Source organism: Malaya genurostris, chromosome 3, assembly GCF_030247185.1.
Source record: "Malaya genurostris strain Urasoe2022 chromosome 3, Malgen_1.1, whole genome shotgun sequence".
In the NCBI taxonomy this organism is placed as follows: Eukaryota; Metazoa; Arthropoda; class Insecta; order Diptera; family Culicidae; genus Malaya; species Malaya genurostris.
Genome location: NC_080572.1, coordinates 221758765 through 221778896, shown reverse-complemented (window position 1 = coordinate 221778896; position 20132 = coordinate 221758765). Strand labels below are relative to the sequence as shown.

Here is a 20132-nt window from a genome sequence, read left to right as displayed (position 1 = left end):
TATCCAAAGTGGCGTGCGAGTGGTATGTATGCAATTTCGTAAGGCAATTTCATCGTACATCATTTGTGGTCGAGGTTGGATAAATCCGTGTAAAACACTGATTACCTATGAAAATCATGTCAGTTTTGTGAACGACCTGAACACTACGGCAAACCTGAAACAGCAAAAAGGACATCTTCAACCAAAGACAAGGACAACCGTTCAGCAACGGGAACTAGTGAACCCAGTACTTCTACTTCAAAAACGCTTCCAGCATCAAACCAGCAATCAACTTCAATCAATGTACAACAAGGCGTATCTACAGCAACTAGCAACGAGGTCAAGACAGCGAATATTCTACTGGGTTTGGTGTATTCAACAATAATGTTTCGGCTTCATTCAGGCTTCAAGAACCAGCATCTGTTGATATAGCAGAGTTAGCAACAGTTCATTATAGTTTGAGTGTAATCGTCACATTATCTCCAAAACATTATTTTCTCTTCACAGATAGTCTGAGTGCAATTTAAGCCATTCGCCCAAACGCTGCTGGCAAAAATGAACCGTTTTTCTTGGGCAAAATAAAACAGTGTCTGAACGACATATTGAATAATAATTATCAAATCACAATAGTTTGGGTCCCGACTCATTGCTCCATTCCAGGCAATGAAAGAGTCAATATTTTAGCCAAACGTGGTGCTATTACGGGTGACATTTATAAGAGACCGATTGCTTTCAACGAATTCTATAGCGCGTCCTGTCAAAGAACACTGGCCAGCTGGCAAACTTCTTGGGATAAAGATGATCTGGGTCGGTGGATGCACTCAATTATTCTTCAAATATCGACAAAGGCATGGTTCAGGGGACTGGATGTGAGTGGGAACTTCATTCGTGTGATTTCCAGACTCATGTCCAATCACTACACGTTAGATGCACATCTCCTTCGAATTGGACTTTCCGAGACTAATCATTGTGCTTGTGGCGAAGGTTATCGCGATATTGATCATGTCGTTTGGACATGCGTGGAGTATCGTGATGTTAGATCTCAACTAATAATTCCTTGCCTACCCAAGGCAGACTATTCAATGTCCTAGTTCGCGACATTCGTGCTTGTCGTGACTTTAAGGACCGTTCATAAACCACGTAGACCAAAATCTTATATTTTAACTCCCTCTCCCCCTCCGTAGACTTTCGTAGACTTTCCAATTGCCCCCCCCCCCCCCCCCCCCCACACTCCTACAAAATCTACATAGACTTTTCTTTGTCACAAAACAAAACAACAATCACTGATAGATTTTTATAGTTTACATTCTGTGAAAAGATTAAATAAAATCTGATCCAGTACCGTTTTCATAAAGTCTTAGTTATTCAAAATATTCAAGAGGTATAGATATACAATTGTAACCGTCCATAGTTAGTGCCTGTATTACTAGCGATATGAGAATGTAAGTATCATTCTCGGGTAGGTGGTTCAAAGCTTAAGGGCAGCCTTACAATTCAGTTGTTGTATGTTCGAAACCATATCTGTAAGGATTCCTAATGTCAGTAGGGTAGTAGCACTAGCCATGCATTGGTTCTGTACACTAACAATCGGCCGCAAAGTCAAATTCCACAAAAGGAATGTAATACCGAGAGTTCGCTTTTGATATGAGAAGGCATCATTAAACCACTAGGTGAATTTAAAATTTTTTTTCTTCATTTATAGCTGTAAAACGGGTGGATTATTCCCACACGTTAAATTATATATGTGATTGCATGTCAGACAAGGTAATTTTACATTCTACATCTCCGTTTTAAATCATTCATATTTCGTTTTGCTTCCACTGAAAAGTTCTATAACTTTGACAGAACTTTTCTGAACTTTTGCTGAATTATTCGGCAGTTTTGGTTGCATTACTACTTTCGGCTTACGAACCTAATCGACAGAATTAAATGTTTACCGACAATAATACCGAACATGTGACTGTTAATACCTCGCTGGAATGTATCATATTTTAAGTGTGTTAGCTCGAAAGAAATCATTATCATGACAAGTAGAGATTTTAAGTACTTGCCATTTCCCAATCGAATAAATCAAAGTTTCATCCTTGACACATAAAACAATACAGAAAAGCATTTTAAACCCATTCACCCCCACACCAACTTGCGAACAGGCGCAATTATCTTCTGTACTTTTCCATCGGTAAATGCGATAAGACTTAGACAATGAAACGTACGTGCACAACGAGTAAGGCATGCACTGTAAAAAAACTGTAATGAAAACTAGTCGAAGCATTTCAAGATAGAGAAAAATAATTTTAGGTCAGAAACTTGAAAAAAGATTCAGCATTTGTTACTTTATATCCGAAAATGAGCTTGCGAGCAAAAATTTTTTTCGGTGGGGTTGATACCAGGGCTTGTATTGTGAATCCTCAAACGAACGAAGCAACAAAAAATATCTGCTGTGAACACTTTGCTTGACATAGCTGAATGAGAGACCTATATTAGAGAGAAACTGGATGCGTGAGAGTATATGCTACTGAGCAGACCAATTCCCCTTGCCAAGTAAACTGTCTGTGCTCTCAGTCTCAGCTAACACATGAACTAAGCAATCCATGACAATGTAATGAAATGAAGGGTTCGCTCTCGTTAGTATTGTACGAGAAAGAAGACCTTGCCTCACGGTGTGCTACAAGACGCGAAGCAAAGTCATATAGGCAGTGTTTACGGTTTATTTTTAAAAAGTAGGTTTACAGAAATCATTTTTAACATAATGTTCGCATTCCAAGACCAAATTTGATCACATTTCAAACATACTTTAAACATTTTATAGCAGAAGTTGTGCATTTGAGCCCATTTTCAAAACGATCAATTTGTTTCTTGGCAGTTTACACTGTGTATATATCCGAGAAACACTAAAAGCAATGTTCTTTAAGTTAATATTCATCGGAACTAAAAGTTATGAAACTAGTTTCCTCATAGGTATCTACAATATTAGAACCATTCATCAAATGCTAACCTCATGAAGCATAGGTCTCAGCAAGCGGGCATATTCATGAACTAAAGAACGAACGAAGCAGCTCTCCTGGCTTGGGTTGCGCTGTGAATTCTACCTGACATACGAATGTGTGTGAATAGCACAGATGGTGAAATCCTTTCGTTCATATTCGTTGCTTCAATTTGCAAGCCCTGGTTGATACTACTTCTATATAGCCCTTTTCAAAAATCGGTACTAAAGGTTTCTGTTAGAGCCAAATATAAGAAAAAAACATTCGCTCATCTTCTAGTAATCTGCTCACTAAACTTCATTCGGTAATTTTTCACCTTTGACAAGTTTAGAACAGCCTAACTACCGAACATTCTCTTTCTACTGATATATCAGCACAAATAATCATTTGTTGACAGCAGTACCTTCAGATACCGCTGTGATGAAATGTTATTTTTTACTGCACGGAACCGCGAAACAACCTAATTTTAAGTACATTTCACCCATTTTGGAGGTTCCGTTCAATAACCTAATTTTAGGTAAAGCGATTATATGTAATTTCCGTAAGGCACTTGAAAAAAATACTTAAAGATGAGTTATATCTACTCAATGGTAAGTTAGATTGACTCTACAGTTGAGTCGTATTGACTCAATTTCAGGTTGATACGGATTACTTAACTTACTCTTATTGAACGAAACTCTCGCTGTTGGGTGTTTTGCTCTTTGTATTTTGACAACAATGGAAGCAGCGAATGAAAGAAAAGTTTCAAAAGAACTCAAAATTAGGTAAACAGAAGTCAAATAATAGGTAGTTTTTATTTTCCGTGTGCACAAATCAGCTACCGAAATTTGCACAGCTGAAATCGGTAATCCAATTTCAGTGTGTGCGCTTTTCTTTCTCATTTCAGGCACATTTGTGCTAATTTTTACAGCATTTTTTGATAACAAATTATTTTTAACTTGTTCGAAAACTTGCAAGTCGATGTTTATCAGATTCATTGAAATTTTCATGCAACGGTTTACAATGCTTATTTGCAATTTGCTGATAACATCAGTTAAAATTTATCTACCTTGCTCATTGCCCGTACGGTTTTTTGGTTACCTTGATAATCATGGCTGTCAAAACCGTTTCAGTGAGGACTGTCAAATCCAAAATGACATATTTACTCGAATCTTAGCTAGTATCGCACTCTCACTTCTGAGCCTCGAAAGCTAACTATCGACACTCTAGAAAATACTTCAACTGCTTCTCTCTACAATGAAATGATAACTTATTAGTTTTTTTTAATAAAATTTTTCAAAATTGCTATAAAATTTTCAACTGTGTCTAAACTCAGAAATGAGGCTACTGCGTCATCCTTAGCCGTTATTGTTTGACTTTCGCGAAGTCATTCTGTTTGCGCTCGACTCAATACCAACTTGTCCACGCGCACAAAATGTTTGCGCGTCTGTTACTAAGGTAGTAAATGACCGATAAGACCCAGACAAAGAAGCTTGCGGAAACCAGTAAACAAGCTGCACAATGAGTAGAAATGAAAATAATTATGTCAATTACAAAATTGATAAGATATTGTGTTATTCGGACTGTTTTGATCGTTATTGTTTCCTCCTCACGGGAAATGTTGTTGTCTTCTGTCTTCTGTCTTCTGTCTTCTGTCTTCTGTCTTCTGTCTTCTGTCTTCTGTCTTCTGTCTTCTGTCTTCTGTCTTCTGTTTACTGGCTACTGTCTGCTGTATTCCATCTTCTATCAGTCCTGTTTATTTTTTCAATTTTCTTCAATCTTGTAAAACTTGAAACGAATCATTATTTTTCACTTAATTATACATAGCAGATAGGAAAAGTAAGATTATTGTACAATAATGCGACTCATTCCATTTGTGCACGTCCCAACACCAGCGCGTGCACGGGCACAGAAAGTGTTCGCGCTGTTACTGGGGTAATTGACTGATAAGACACAGACAAGGAAACGTACAGAAACCAGTAAACAACCGGCACATTGGGACAACCTAGGCAAATAATGGCAAAAGTTTAAGCGTGAGTTTAAATTTCCATATCGTCAGGATTATCTTCCGTTTCGTTTCCACGAATATATTGATGCCGTTTGACGGCACAATAAAACAATTGCATTGATGCAGTCATTCAAAATGCATCCCATAAATTCTCGCAAAATTTCCCAACTCATACTGTTTGATAGCTGCCAATCGGATGATAAGGATCTAAACGAACAGCTACGCACATTCACATAGAAAACAAAATGCCTAATGAAACCTATCAAACATCAAGAGAGTCAGGTTGTTGATCCTGATGTAACCGGAAAGTGGAGTTTCATCAGAAAAAAAATCGGTATTTTGTTGGTTGTAAAAATTCACTTAGATAACACGATAGAAATGATAACCAGAGGAAACTAGATTTCTGACCGGTGAAACAGTAACCAACTTTCCCACACGTTATCACCTAGCAAATTTTGTTATTTGAGCGAATAAGCATCGGAGAGCGGTACAGTTCGGCTTTAATCCTATCACGTTCAAACACATAAGTCATTATTTATAATACCGGCTATATATCAGTGACGTACTCACCAGCACCGCCGCTCTCGCAAATCAAACATTTTGATAGCATCCAAAGCCACACTAAATCACTGTCCGACACGATTGCACCTAAACTGGATTAACCCGGGCGCCTTCGATGACCTCCGACCGGATCGAATGAATCACTACAGCGGAATATACCATACACGTACTATCAGCGTCTTCACGCCACACGCTGGTTTTGCGGTGACGATCGCGCTCATTGATTCGAGCGAGAAGGCGAAGATGGGAGGAAGAAACCAAAACAAAAATAAACACGATCTCGATCCCACGCGAAAGATGAAACCAAGCAGAAATGTACGCAGAACGAATGGTAGAAAGAAGGAACAGAAACAGTCTCTATGGCAAGCCCAGGTAGGATCTTCGGGGCAAGCGCTGAGTCTCCGCACAGCGATGTGGAAAATCCACCCCCCGGTGGGTTTTCAACACCCAAAATAAAATGCACATGATCGCACGAGATGCGACAGAGCGGTGAAAATATCCTACTCTCATATAGAGAGAGAACCAAGCGAAGCGATCGTACGCTCATTGCTGCACCGTACACACGTGAGCTGCGGTGGGTTAATTTCTAAAACCATCACGTGCTCGGCAGGTGAGAAAAATCTGAATACGATTCGATGCAAGAAAGAGTCGGTTTTGATACAAGAATATACAAGAATTGATTGATTTCTTTCAATTTATCAGTCTTTTATCGGTACACTTTAATTAAAAAATAATTTCGATTTATGTTGAACCGAGTTATTTGTCATGTACTGCGCTCTTTACAAAATAATCTTCGTTCAATAATTTTTTCATCTCTTGACGAGTTTAGAACAGCCGAGCTACCGAACATTCTCATTATATTGATATATCAGCACAAATAAACATTTGTTGACAGCAGTACCTTAAGCAGGCGCGGCAACTATGGGGGGGCAAAGCACTATTTCATGGAACTTGCCGCCCCTGACCTTAAGATACCACTGAGATGAGATATTTTTTTTACTAAACAAATCAGCTGCCGAGGTTCGAACAGCTGAGATCGGTAATCGCATTTAAGTGTGTATGTACTTTTATTAAACCGGATGAATTTGATTCAAAACTAAGCAGCCATATTTTTCTGACTTTTCTAACGCCATTGTTTCCGGAATTCTAAATTTTTTAAAGTTTACAATCTGTTCCAATCTTGATCAAAAGAAATAGAGTCATTCAACGCCAAATCGTACAGAAATGATAAAATTCTGGTAACAGTCCGACAATCGGGCCGATGATCGGACCGATGCGGTTGTATGGAGTTCGCTAGGAATGAGCATATAAGTACGATTTAGACAGTCCGTCATCTTCCGTCTCAGTCAAAATCCGTCACTCACACACATCGTCACCATCATGGAACGTTTTGATGGCCGTTACGTATGAAAGTATTGGTAAAAAAAAGTATTATGTACGATTCAGATGATCCGGCTTCTTCCGTCACCGTCACCGGAACGTCAGCCTCCGTCAAAATTAATCAAATGAGTTTTCCCTTTGCGCATTCACACGATCCAGCAGAGATCCGGAACGTCAACGTCCGTCAACGGCAAGCTCCGTCAACATTTCTCCGAAAGAATATTTGACGGACTGTGATTATCGAACACATGCACGATTCATGTAATTATGGTATTGAGCTGACGTTTGTTATGTATGTCTTCGGTGTCAAGATCCCACTCCTAAACGAAATATACCACATATAAGTAATTAAACTTATCAGTAGATTTGCAAAGTACGTTACGTTGATGAGTGGAATTGATTGTTTTGTTTTTTCCTCTTTCTAGTTAATTTTGAAAGTTATTTATTCGATTAAAAGGTAGGAAAACAACAAATTGATTGGCTTCAAAAGCTCCCAGATTTTGTATTTTGGAATAAAATTGTGCGAAACTAAGTTCTTCAAATTCTTCGTGTAAGAAAATGACAAGACGAACACGGATAGGAAACCGGATCGTGTGAATCAGAATGACGGTGACGGATGTTGACGTTCCGGTGACGGTGACGGGAGAAGCCGGACCGTCTGAATCGTACTTTAAACTCCTGCGACGGTGACGGAAGGAAACGAAGCAAAGTCTTGGCATTACCGCCCCGGTGGCACGATTGTCATCTGCATACAATTGAGGTTTCTATGCCCTGTGAAAAATGAACGGCGGCCCTACTGAAAAATGGGTGGCCAACACGTTTCCTGATGAAAACAAAACAATATGTAAAAGAGATTCACACGCAGCATCAAGTGACTATCAGCTGCATGGAACGATTGCGGAACAACTACATTAATTGTGAGCAATTCATATGAAAGGACACTACGTCAAGTTCACGGAACATTTTAACGTCGGATACGTGAGCAATATTCGGCTAAAAAAATTAATAAAAATTAACTGGACGTCGACGGAAGTTGATTGATTGTCTGAACCGTGTTTAATGCATGCGTTTCCTGATGAAAACAAACCAATCTTATTTGCATTTGTGGTTGTAAGTGAGCTGTCAGAGAGCCTAATTGGCTTGAAGCCGAAAATTTTGGTTCTTTGGTTCTAGTTCACTGTCAAATGCTGTGTTTAAGCAGTGTTCACACGTTCACATTTTTCTTCATACGGTTGCACCAACCTAAGGAAACGATTTTGATGGAATATAATCGAACTATAATAAACCACAATTTCTTTTTCTTATTCAAAAGGAGGTCAAATCACTTGTTTTATAAAGAATACTAGACTAGAGTAATATTTATAATTGGTTTGAAGAAATTAACTTTTGACACCAGTGTGGTTTGATTGTATGGTATGAATATAGTATAACATATTGTTGATAACACCGCCACCAATACAAAATGCGTCGGTTTCAGGAACCAGCATCCATAGCAGGAGGTGGGCATTACACTCCTTTTGTGGACTTTGATCTTTCTGTTTCAACAGACAGACAGACAGCCGATATTTTTTTCAATTTTCAAACAATTGTAACTAGAAATCTATAGCTTCTACAAAAAATATGTCTATGAAGAAGTAATTAATTGAACTTTCTAAAAAATATATACACTGAAAAAAAACGCTTCCGATTTATCGTGAAATTAAAAATAAAATTTATTTTTCAAAGTTTTTGTTATTTTACAGTCCTATTTCTTAAATTTTATATCACAAAAAAAACGTCATGATACAAGGAAACTGATAAATGTTTTAGAAAGTTGAAGAGATGATAAATAAAAAAGGAAAAACTTTTAAACAATTTTCGTAAAAAACGATGTTTTCATAGGAATAAATGTATCTGAGCAATGAAATATTATTCTCCAAGCTTTAAAAAAAACTATATTTCATGATAATATCATGGAACTGCTCAATTTCAATGAAAGGCAAAGACAGCTTTTGCACTACCAAACATGATATGCTAAGCTTCTTCTGTCAATATACCAGGATTATTTTTAATTCATTTACCTGATATCAAGACTCGTTTTCATTCTTGGATGTACATAAAAGGATCAGCCCCATGGGGTTGTTCGAGCCATTGATGAATTTCTAATGATCGACATTTTCAATTAATCGTCACACTTTTGAATCCGCAAATGCACGAGAGTCTGCTTAGATTGATCTTTATTTGGAACCAACACTGAACACGCGAACCCAGAATATAGACTCTATTTGTCGTGATTTGTATTTGTTTTGTAGCCGACGAAATTACATCAATAGCCCAAATGTATGCAATTATATGTTTGTACACTCTAGCGATACGGATATCGATATTTAAGCTTCTCTTCGCCAAGTTTGTGTTCAAGTTTTGTATGCAATCACTTATTTTTATAGCTTTTCTCTACCATTACTACCATTCTGCGATTTCAGTGGAAGCAATAAACTTTTTCTCATTATCAATCGAGTTCATCTTATATAAATTAGAAATTAATCTCATGCACTCAAAATTTACCCTGTGGTAGTTGTCAATTTCTCAGACGAAACAACATAACATGGAATTTCATCCGATCTTGCATGACACAAGATCAGAGCATACCAATTAAAGCTTCAAATCGTTTTATGGAATCTTTTGTCTTGCTGTTTGGCAACAACCTACCTCTACGCTCAGGACTGAAACGTTAGCTTAATTTCGCTTCTATTTATAGATTTACGTGCTTTCAACAGCTTCGCTTTTGCATCGATTGACCAATCAGAGCGATGCTTTCCCTTTGATATATCGCTTACTCCTTCAAAACCGTCGACTTTGGCAGGAAAATCTGGTATGCCGGAGTTTTTTTGCAGACAATATAGGACACTGCTAGCTACTAAACAACATTTCAATGATTACAATTATAAATACATGGCTATAAACATTCAAATCAATACGTAGAAATATGTCCAATCAAGTGGTGACATAATATTAATGAAGACAAACACGAGAAAAGGTCCTAAGTGCAAATGACAGTTTCTCTTTGTTTACTTTCTCTTTCGAGTATTACGGTCCAATCTGCGATCTTTCCATGTAACACCGTAACAATCGTAGGATAATAGCAAAAATCATCAACTTTCGATATGCACTGTAGAATTTGTTGGAAATTACTGGAATTATCCGTAATAATTGAAAGAGAAAGTAAACCAAGAGAAACTGTCATTTGCACTTGGGACCTTCTCTAATGTTCATCGAGTAATAATTGATACAAAATTGACTGAGCTGTGATTGTTCAAAACCTGACCACATTTCTACGTGTATTTTTTTGAGATTCTAATTTGCACCCCTGTATAGAAAACAAAAATGTGTTCCACATTAAAAAGAAGGAAGAGCGATCTTGAAAGACGTGACGTGGCGAGAGAATGACGTAATTTCGCCTACAAAATTTTGACAGCTGCCGGAATCGTGTCAGGTTTCTGCCGGCTGCCAGAATTTCTCACAAGCAGGTACCACAATCAACAACTCTCGGTTGATTTTTGAAATGGTCGTATCATCAAGTGACAGTTTCTCTTTCGATTATTGTGACGCGATTACAAAGGTTTTCTTGGATTTTGCAGAGTCGAACGGGTACGCTTGGTAATTAGTAGAAGAGAAAGTAAACAAAGAGAAACTATCACTTGCTCTGACGCCCTTTCGAAAAATTAACCGAGAATTGGTATCGGTCACTGAGATAAAAATCTTTTTATATTCATTAGATTCGTCATATGAATCGTATGCATCGTATAATTCATTCAAGTCATTTGGAAACAATTAATCTTTATGAAGAATGTACATGAAGTCTAAATTGGTATAACAATAATTAATTTATAAGAATATCATATACAATTTATATGAAAACTCGATAGAACTTATTCCATTACATAATGTATGTGCATTGAATGTGTCATATCTAGGTTGATTTTTCATTAGAGCGTATAAGCAAGTGACAGTTTCTCTTTGTTTACTTTATCTTCTATTAATTACCAAGCGGCTTCCCCGTTTATCACTCAACTCTTCGCATAAAATGATACCTGAAACTTTCGACTTTCAAACAGAGTAGTGAAATCAAAGAAAATCTTTTTAATCACATCACAATAATCGAAAGAGAGAGTGATTACAGAAAAACTGTCACTTTCTTATACGCCCTAATGAAAAATCAACCGAGATATGGATCGTACGCCGATAATATCACAGACTAACAGACATGACAGTATGAGTAAATTCTTATAAAAATAATTTTTCGTGATGCACTAGTTCCACCTATATTGTACTGCGCGAACTATTTACTATCTGTACACCCCTTGTGTTATGTAATAGTTTTTTTACTAGTTGGTTTCCCCTCGTTTGTCAACACCGATCAGCTGCTTGCAGGGATGCCTGATGCTAGCGTTATTGGGAATACGAATGAAATACGAGCGAAAAAACGATACGACGTTATTCACAATAAGGGCGATTGTATTGGTAGTTTTCACCCGGAATTAAGTGGCGGCAGACCAGAAGCAAGTAAATATTGTAACAAAACGGGTTCGATTTTTTATTGCGTTGGAGGATGAGAAGTAGGCACAATTATGTATATTGTTTTGGCAATATGTATTAAATCTGTATCCTGCATGAAATTCGCATGGACGTACACAAATCAATACATTACAGGTAATTCTGTATGAATGGCAACTCTGTTGGTAAATGAAAAAAATAAACACAGTCTAGATGACAGACAGGATGTATTTGATAGGGTAACGTGGCGCCATCATGACACATGTGATTACTGTCCCAAATAAAGGAATTTTCGAAATGACCGTAAAAAAGATTGAAGAATCTGATTTGAGTGTCCTGTCTGTTAGTCTGTGTCAAAGGTAGCTATGATTCGATCGAAATCAATACGTCGTTATTCAGAATAAGGGCCAATAAAAAATAGTCTAGATGAACAACGTTGAGTCAAATAAATGGTTACCTTCCAACATCGCGAAAAAGTTAAATATATTGTCAACGTAATCCAATAATTCATTGTGACGATTCATTTTCAAATATTTTGATGAAATCAGGCATCCCTCTACTGTCTGACTAGTCCATTTTCCATTTTCTGTAATTGAACTCGTTTGACGTTTAACTCTACCCTGAACAAGCTACCAGAATGAACCCGATAATGTTCGGTTTGTAACACTTTCGTAGGACTCGGTTTCTTACTGGAAATTTTATGAGAATGTATTCTGAACATCGTTAGAAAGTGCGAGATTGTTCGAAAACGTTCCGCAACTTCAACATGCAGAAACCACATAAACAGATTACGTCAATTGTATGACGTAGAGCAATTCAATCATTATGGAAAGCAACAAATAAACCGGAGTGGTCCGCTGCTCGGAACAATTTCGTCCTGCTATATTCGATTTGGTTGACCGAGTACTGATAACAGCTAAATGCCGTAAATATTTTCAATTTCACATTTTCAAATAAAAAAAATGTTTGACGCCACTGTAAAAAAAAAGTATTTCGCTTCACCTTGTTTGTTGCCTGAAAGTTTGCGGTGGCTGAGTCGATTCAGATGGCTAATAGCGGCCCTTACACGATCATTAAAAGTGTCATTACTAAGTAATGACACTTTTGCTCAAACGCTCGTCATTACTGCATTACTGTACATCATTACTTTTTAGCATTACACGTTCATTATTAATGATGAGTATTTGTAACTACCAAGGGTGGCAAAAACTCGCTCATAAGATTCGATTTTTTCTATTAATCAGCTCACCTCATGATTTACGATGCAATCCGTAAAATGATGGTAAAGATGAAACTCATCGCTGATCTAAGCAAACACACTCACCTATACAGAGCACCGCTGACATCAAATTATGATGGTATTGATGGTTCTCAGTTTTGATTTCATAGCATTTAACTCTCATTCCTAGTTTTAAAAAGTGAGTACTGAGTTTGGCATCACCGTACGAGCTACACCGGTGAGTGTATGCCTAAACCACAGAGCTGCCAACACGACCCAGCTTTTCGGTTTTGTTTTTGCTGGTACTCAAAACGAGCACGTGCATTAATGTACGAAAACAAAAGTCGAATCGTAGCGTGATGTTCCGTAGCGATTGAATTTCATGTCTCGAGCTAAACACAACTGGCTACTAAAACCGAATTCGTTTTCCAGCATACGAAAACATGTCTTGAGAATTGGATTGAAATGGCATCGATTCGAACGTTGGCCGCCCATGGCAACTCTGTTGGATGGGGAATACAAGCGAGACAGTCTCACAAGAATCTGATTCAATGTGTTGATGTACAAACACATCAAATCACAACTCACAAATCGTCTCTCAGTGGGTTCTAATATTTGATGTGCACTCAGCGCTCATCTGCTGATTGCTTGACACTACGATGTTGAGACGATGTTTTCTCTACACAAATGGTTACCCAGTTACTCAACTCGCTCAGCGATGCTTCTGAAACCGATTTGCAGGTGAGCTGAACTCGGTGATGATGAAGTAGGGAGTTGATTATTGCCAGCCCTGGTAACTACTCCAGCAATAGCAATAACAATATTTTTATTTTCGTTTAGCTGAAAATAAATTTGATTTGCCTTTGAAACGTTAAGATTAATGAAATATAACCAATTTAAATCTACACTTTGTCATTTTTTCGCGTATAGTTCTAAAGATATTCAGCTCTTCCACAAAAAATAAGAAGAAGAAATAATATTGGTAATGATGGAAAATCCGGAATTCCATCATTACTCGTGTCATTACTGAACTCGTAGCCCTTACACGATCATTAAAAGTGTCATTACTTTTTAGTAATGACACTTTTAATGATCGTGTGAGGGCCGCTAATGCGATCAGGACTGAATCATGGATTGACGAGTCGTCATATATCGAGTGAACACTCCTAAAAAATGCGAAAATCACATATGTCGTAAATTCAAGTCAAGCTTAAACCAGTCAACGCACAAAAGCTGTAATAAACTGGATATTCAAAATGGTCAGAATTGTCAACATAAATAAGGGTCATGACTTTCAACATAACGCCACCTAAAGATCAAAAATTGAACATACGTGCATCAAAAGTCAAAATTCGCGATACATTTTGAACAAACCTCGTATGTAAGAGCTTCGATGCGGACACTGCTGCGGCTCTATATGTCGCTTATGGCTTGTTCATAAACGATGAGAGCTGAATATCTTGGTAACATGATGTATTTGATTATATGCAGCTCGTCTTTTAGGACACGTTGTAATATATTGTTCAGTTTCCAGGAAGCGCGAAAGTTTACGTGAAACTTTCGCTGTACTTTAAAGTTGTAAAAAGTTTCGCGTGTATCTTTATGCAGCAAGGAAGTGGATATTTTAAGTGATTGTGTAACTTGGATCCTGTGTAATAACCGAATATAAATGTAAGAAAAAACGAGCCCATAGCAGCGCAACAGACAAAAACAAAATCTCAAATCAGCGTCTGACGGCAAAGCAGAAAGTGACGATAGACTTGCGATGCGACGAATAGTGATTGCTGGCGGAGGGATTAGCATAGAAATATGATTATATCTGGATGCCGTGGCGCCCGAGTACAGCGAATCATGCTCGGTTCTTCTAGTCAACTAGGCTGTTTCTTGATGTGTTTTTACATGCAGGGCAGTTTAATTGAACAAAAACAATTTCCCCGGATAGGAGCTAGCAACGGGTTCGAGTCCCTTCTCTCATGGTTTTAATTACATAGTTGTTCGCGACTAAAACAAATCATGTCAGGCCCGTGCGCAGGAAAGATTTGTCAACAGTAAATTACATGAACAATTGAGTACTTTTACTAGAAAAATTGGCTTTCATTAAAGTTGTTGCACCTTCCCCACCTTTTTCACTCTTAAATGATTCCTGATTTATTTTGTTTCGGTATAAAAAAATGCTGTACGGGATTTCTTTCTGGCATTCAGAAGAGCCGAATTGTAGAATTTTCTGCGATGTTAAACACTGTTCGGAGCATTTTTATTGAAAGCAAAGCAGTCAAACACTGGCTTTATTTGCACTCGTTTGGTGCGAATGTCGCACTGCGAAACGTGCACAAAATTAGTAAAATTATTCTAGATTTTCACTAAACTGATGATTTTTATCTCCGATTTGCGAAGAAACAATCTTTATAGTTCATCAGATAACATTTGGAGACCATCGTTGTCCACTTTTCGTTGTATTTTAACCCAATGCAAACGACCAGCAGCAGGATGACGCTATCGATCTTCTTCGAAGAGAAACTGGAACTAAGCTCTGGACCTGAACCAACCGGAATGATGCACTTGCTTTACTTCCTACTCAGTCATCTCCTCAATCTAGAATGAACTAAATATATCAATTGTTAACCTTTTCTATCTACCCAGGTACGAGAAGGCGTCATTAGTTATCTTCTTTGATACTCGTTGATACCAAAAATTTCAGAAAATTTTCGTTTTGAATTATTTGTGATTGTATCATACAACTGAAAATTTTATCGTAAATTGATGATCATATTTCCGAGGGCATGTTACAAAAATTATGTTGATAGGTTAGATACAACAAGAGATATTCACTATCAAAAACTTATCACTCTCTCAGAGAGTAAATTTTGAACAGGCGCCCCATAGTAAAGTAAGTCGTATTTACGACGAAATAAAAATAAATAAAAACGCATAGGACATCGCACTGAACTAAAAGATATTGATAAAGTTCAAAGTTCTTGATTTCTTTTAGCTGTGATTATTGTAAACGCATTTTGATCACAAATATTATTGAATAGTTGAAGAAATAGAAAAAAAAATATTTCATAATCTAAAACATAGCGTAAGCGCTCTCTTAACTTAATGTTTATAGGAAAGAAAAAACTTTCGAAACTGCCGTAAAATAATTAGAGTCAAAAAATATTAATTTAGAATCACTGAGCAACTGAAACCGAATGAGAACGCCAACATGTATGCAATCGTAAGGTTTCTTTGGAGTATCTGTAATCTAACAAAAGGCGAAGAGTTTCTAAGCATATCGCTATATGTCAAATCTTTCTTTACATAAATAACTACAATTAGCACGAATTTAAAATGTGCGAAGTGGAAACCGGTGTTCAGATCCTGCAGCGAATTTCGTCCCGGCTGGTATCCGACGTAAAATGTCTAGATCCCAGTCTGTTCCCGAACGGTGGTCCAAACAAGGGCGAGATGGTGGAGATAGTCGGCGAAAGCAACTGTGGCAAATCATGCCTCATCTTGGAGCTGATTGCGAAAATAATCCTTCCAGTGGACTGCGGCGGACAGGCTCTAGGAGCCGTGTTCATAAATTGTGACAATAACATTAACATGATTCGGCTGCTGGACGTGATGGAGAAACAAACTGTGAATTGTTCTCTTCCGGCCACCCGAACTGTGGAGACGCAGGAGATCCATGACATCCGGCAAAAGTCCTTGGCCAGACTGACAATAATCACTTGCTTCACATTGGATGAATTCGAGCTCACGATGCTAACACTGAGTGATATATTCATCAAAAATCCTATCAACGTTTATCTTCTGATAGATTCGATTGTGGCATTCTATTGGAGCAAGTGTACCGAGAAAACCCTCATCCGAATGGACACGTACCTGAAATCGCTGCACACGAGATTGAAAAAACTTTGCCAAGAGCGAAAAGTCATAACCATTTATACCCAACCCGCATATTTCGGATCCGGCCGTGAATCAGGTCTGGGAGAATTTGTTGGATCAACAGATGGACAGACTATGGTTTCAGAAATGCCTTCCACTCTGGGAGCGTCAAGCTCGTTTGCTGCGACAGCCGGGAGCAGCAACTTCAGTTTACCTATCGAGCATCGAATTGAATTGGCTGAAGTCAACAGTCAAACTCCAAGCGACGACGAGCAGAAATTCAACGCATTCGTCTATTCCAAAGGGACACCGCTGATCAAGTTTTACATGATTGATAAGTATGGAATAAACTGGCTCAATTGAACCTATTTTTCATGTTTTTTGGCTTTCATATGGTGATTCGAAAAATCCGCGGTCTTTTGTAACCAATCTTGGGCTTGGGAGGGAACTCTATCGCAAGTTACAATTTCACTTTTACATTCATCTATCGTATGCAACATGTTACTGGTTGGGTATCGAAATGAAGCGTCTTAGTTTCGGATTTCTTAGAGCATAACAAGGTTGAAACAAATTCTGAGTCATTTGTTTTATATTTCTTTTACATTAGTTTGTAATGTCGATTCACTAAACTAAGGTATTATGAACTAACGATGAAATGACAGATTCTCAGATCCGTCCATTAGATTGTTTGTCCGTGATTTACTGGTTATACTTGTTGAGGTTTCTCTCGGTAAATTATGTGAATTCAAGTACAAAAATTACAAATTCTGCTGCATCTTGAAATGAAATTCTCACTCTGCGTCGGGTTTTTTATGTTTAGATTTGACACTGTGCTAATCAAGCAAATTCCGATCAAAGTATAACATTAAAAATACACTTCGACTTCGATCGTTGGCCAACGTATGACAATCCCGTTTTTTTCAAGAACAATGATTTGCTAATAAATTTATAGTATAAAATAAAATCTAACCAAATGCTCATTACCGGCAACACTGAACGAGATTTTCAACTCATTTCGACGGAAACAACCGTTGTTTGTTGATGTTTTGCTTCACAGTTGCCTAAATAACTGACGAATTGTTTTGCGCTGCAACCTCACTCAGTGATTGTTATTCTATTATCAAATCAACTTTGCATTCTTGTGTTTATTACTGAAGAATTTTTTTTCTTTTACTTTTATTTACACCGCCCGCAAGCAATGATCTGCCTGCAGCGTTCTCTTCTGTGTTTACAGTAAAGTCAACGTGATAATGGTCCTTACTCTAAAACATACACGAAGTGTATGGAAGGTCACGCTGTGTACTGCTGACAAAATTACTTCATATCCTTTGTATACGCGTCCAGCTCAGCATCAAGCTCTTCCGCAGTTTTGGTCTCACGCTGCTGACGGCGTGGGCCACCACCACCACCACCACCGCCGCCGCTACCACCGCTACCGCCTCCTCGACGGCTTGACGAGTTTGAACCTGTGAAAATAATAAAAATATCGTTGATAATGACAAAGAAATTCCAATTGCACGAAGAAATTCATTTCGTCTCGAATCGTAACTTACCTCTGGGTCCACTGCTGCTCGGTCTTCGTGGTGAACGCGATAGTGTACTGGCACCAAGGCGTGGGACTCGTGGGATAGGAATTTCCGAGGTCGCCAGCTGTATGCTCATCGGACGACCATCCAGCGGAACTCCATTGTATTGTTTCATTGCTTTAATGGCATCTGCCCGGCGCTCGAACACCACGTCGGCTGTACCTGCGAGTGTGGAGAGAATCGGAGAAACAGATTAGATTATGCAGCTAGGGAATATAATTTCATGAACCCCGGGAAACCTCGTACTCACCTAAAGATCTGCCCGATCTGTCGTAGTGTACCGAAGCATGTTTCAGGGGTCCAAAATCCGCAAACAATTCGTTGATGTCAGACTCCGACACGCCGAAATCCAAATTCGATACCATCAGCTTCGTACTGCCAAGTCCTCCAGGGCCGACTAATCCTGCCGCTGCTAACAAACGACTCTTGCGAGCACCCTCGTACATATCGTGCTTCCATGCGCTGTTTACGTCGCCCTGTGAATGTGGTTGGTTTGGTTTTGGATGTGGGAATGGTGTTGTGATATTAGTATTTCGGCTAAAGTGACTCGGTAAAGTTCCACCGCAGTAGCAGCAGCCTTCAGTACTTATTCTCTCTCTCGCTCTGGTTCCGGCCGCCACCGGCGGAACAGAATGGGGAAGAAAACCGTTCTGAATCTCTCGCATGGTCATGTGATAGATCTTAAATCTCTCCCAGCGTCTTCCGGAGGCAAAACCATTTCGTGTACGGGGAATCAATCAACAGACGGCAGTTAAGGGAATTCCACAAGACATCGCCTCGCGGGCTAAACCTTTTTTTAAGAAAAGTTGAGAGTCCCAGGTGACAATCCAGTGATACTTTCAAAATTCGACAGAAAGCATTAATCGATTCTGCGAAGCAATCTCTCCAGAGCTATGCCTTTGGTAGGGAAAGATAAACTCATATTTGTGGAACAAATAGCATTTAAAATTGGTAGAAAATACGACGATGATAAGGTAAACCCTCTTCAGAGTATATAATAAAAACATAAGCACTACTAATTTTCAGCATTTGCCAACATTCTTCCCAGAAATACATCGTCCGAAATTCATCCGTCATTTTTCAGGTACGGAAACAAAACAAACCGTTAATTAACGGTTCACGGTACCGGCACGTCAAAAATGACTTTTCACACGCACACACTACCAAGTTTCTGTTCGTCCTTCACTTGTCTTCCTTGTTTTCCACACAACTGCGGCGCATCCAAAGAACGCCAAGGAAATAACAAACCTTTCAGTCCGCCATTTTGTTTTCCCAGATTCAGTAGACTTTCGTCATATTTTGTCACCCATGGCTAGGCGGAAACGACGCCCTTACGAAGGAGATTCACACGAGAAAAAAACACGGTTCTTCACTCCGCATTCGATTACCAGTTCAAGCAAACTTTCACCGTCCATTTTTTTTCGGTCACCCGCTTACCCGTGCGTATTTCGATGATCGTTGAATTCCGCCACGATTGCGCCCCTTGAGGACACCGCCACCACCGCCGCCGGATGGGCCACGATTGGAGCGAAAACCTCCGACAGACCCATTACGGCCGCGACCCCGTGGACCGCTACCATTGCTGCCACCGGATCGGAACGGACCACCGCGACCGCCACCACCACGCTGTGGACGCTGTGATTTTATAATATCATCCAGGCTCATCTCGATTTTGTCAACCATCTTGATGCTCGGTCAAATTATGCTTAACAAATTTCAAAATATATTAACAAATCGATTTCACGGGAAATTTAAACGCGGCACGATTGTTAGATCGACTGTTTTTTCACGATTGAAAACGTACGTAGCACTAAAATTATAGCTGTACTAGCCGAATCTCAATCAGATCTGACCGAGTACAACAACGTCAACCGAGCTACACTACGAACGAAAACGATCTGCGCCGTGAAAATGCGAAACAAAAGTAAAATCAGAGATGCCAGGTAAAAATTTCAAATATCTGCAGACAGGGTCTGTAAATCTGAAAAAAAATCTGCAGTCAGAAGTATGTCTTGCTGGCAGCAATTTCTCTA

At 38.7% G+C, this 20132-nt stretch overlaps 3 protein-coding genes across 3 annotated transcripts in view; 1 reads left to right on the top strand and 2 right to left on the bottom strand.

Moving 5' to 3' along the window:
* Window positions 1-5880, bottom strand: part of LOC131437608 (zinc finger protein GLI2) — a 66473-nt gene extending 60593 nt beyond the window's left edge. Inside the window, exon 1 of the mRNA XM_058607071.1 lies at window positions 5521-5880. The gene's annotated coding sequence lies outside the window, so the exon portion shown is untranslated. The remainder of the gene's footprint in view (window positions 1-5520) is intronic.
* A 9141-nt stretch (window positions 5881-15021) lies between these two features.
* On the top strand, window positions 15022-17000 carry LOC131437616 (uncharacterized). Its single transcript, XM_058607086.1, has one exon. The coding sequence runs from the start codon at window positions 15974-15976 to the stop codon at window positions 16874-16876; it is 903 nt and encodes a 300-aa protein (XP_058463069.1). The 5' UTR covers window positions 15022-15973; the 3' UTR covers window positions 16877-17000.
* Window positions 17001-17084: 84 nt separating this feature from the next.
* Window positions 17085-20011, bottom strand: LOC131437617 (THO complex subunit 4). The gene is made up of 4 exons (XM_058607088.1): window positions 19537-20011; window positions 18350-18575; window positions 18067-18261; window positions 17085-17979 (listed from the first exon to the last, which is right to left on the bottom strand). The coding sequence occupies exons 1-4, from the start codon at window positions 19780-19782 to the stop codon at window positions 17828-17830; spliced, it is 819 nt and encodes a 272-aa protein (XP_058463071.1). The 5' UTR covers window positions 19783-20011; the 3' UTR covers window positions 17085-17827.
* Between the last annotated feature and the right edge of the window lie 121 nt (window positions 20012-20132).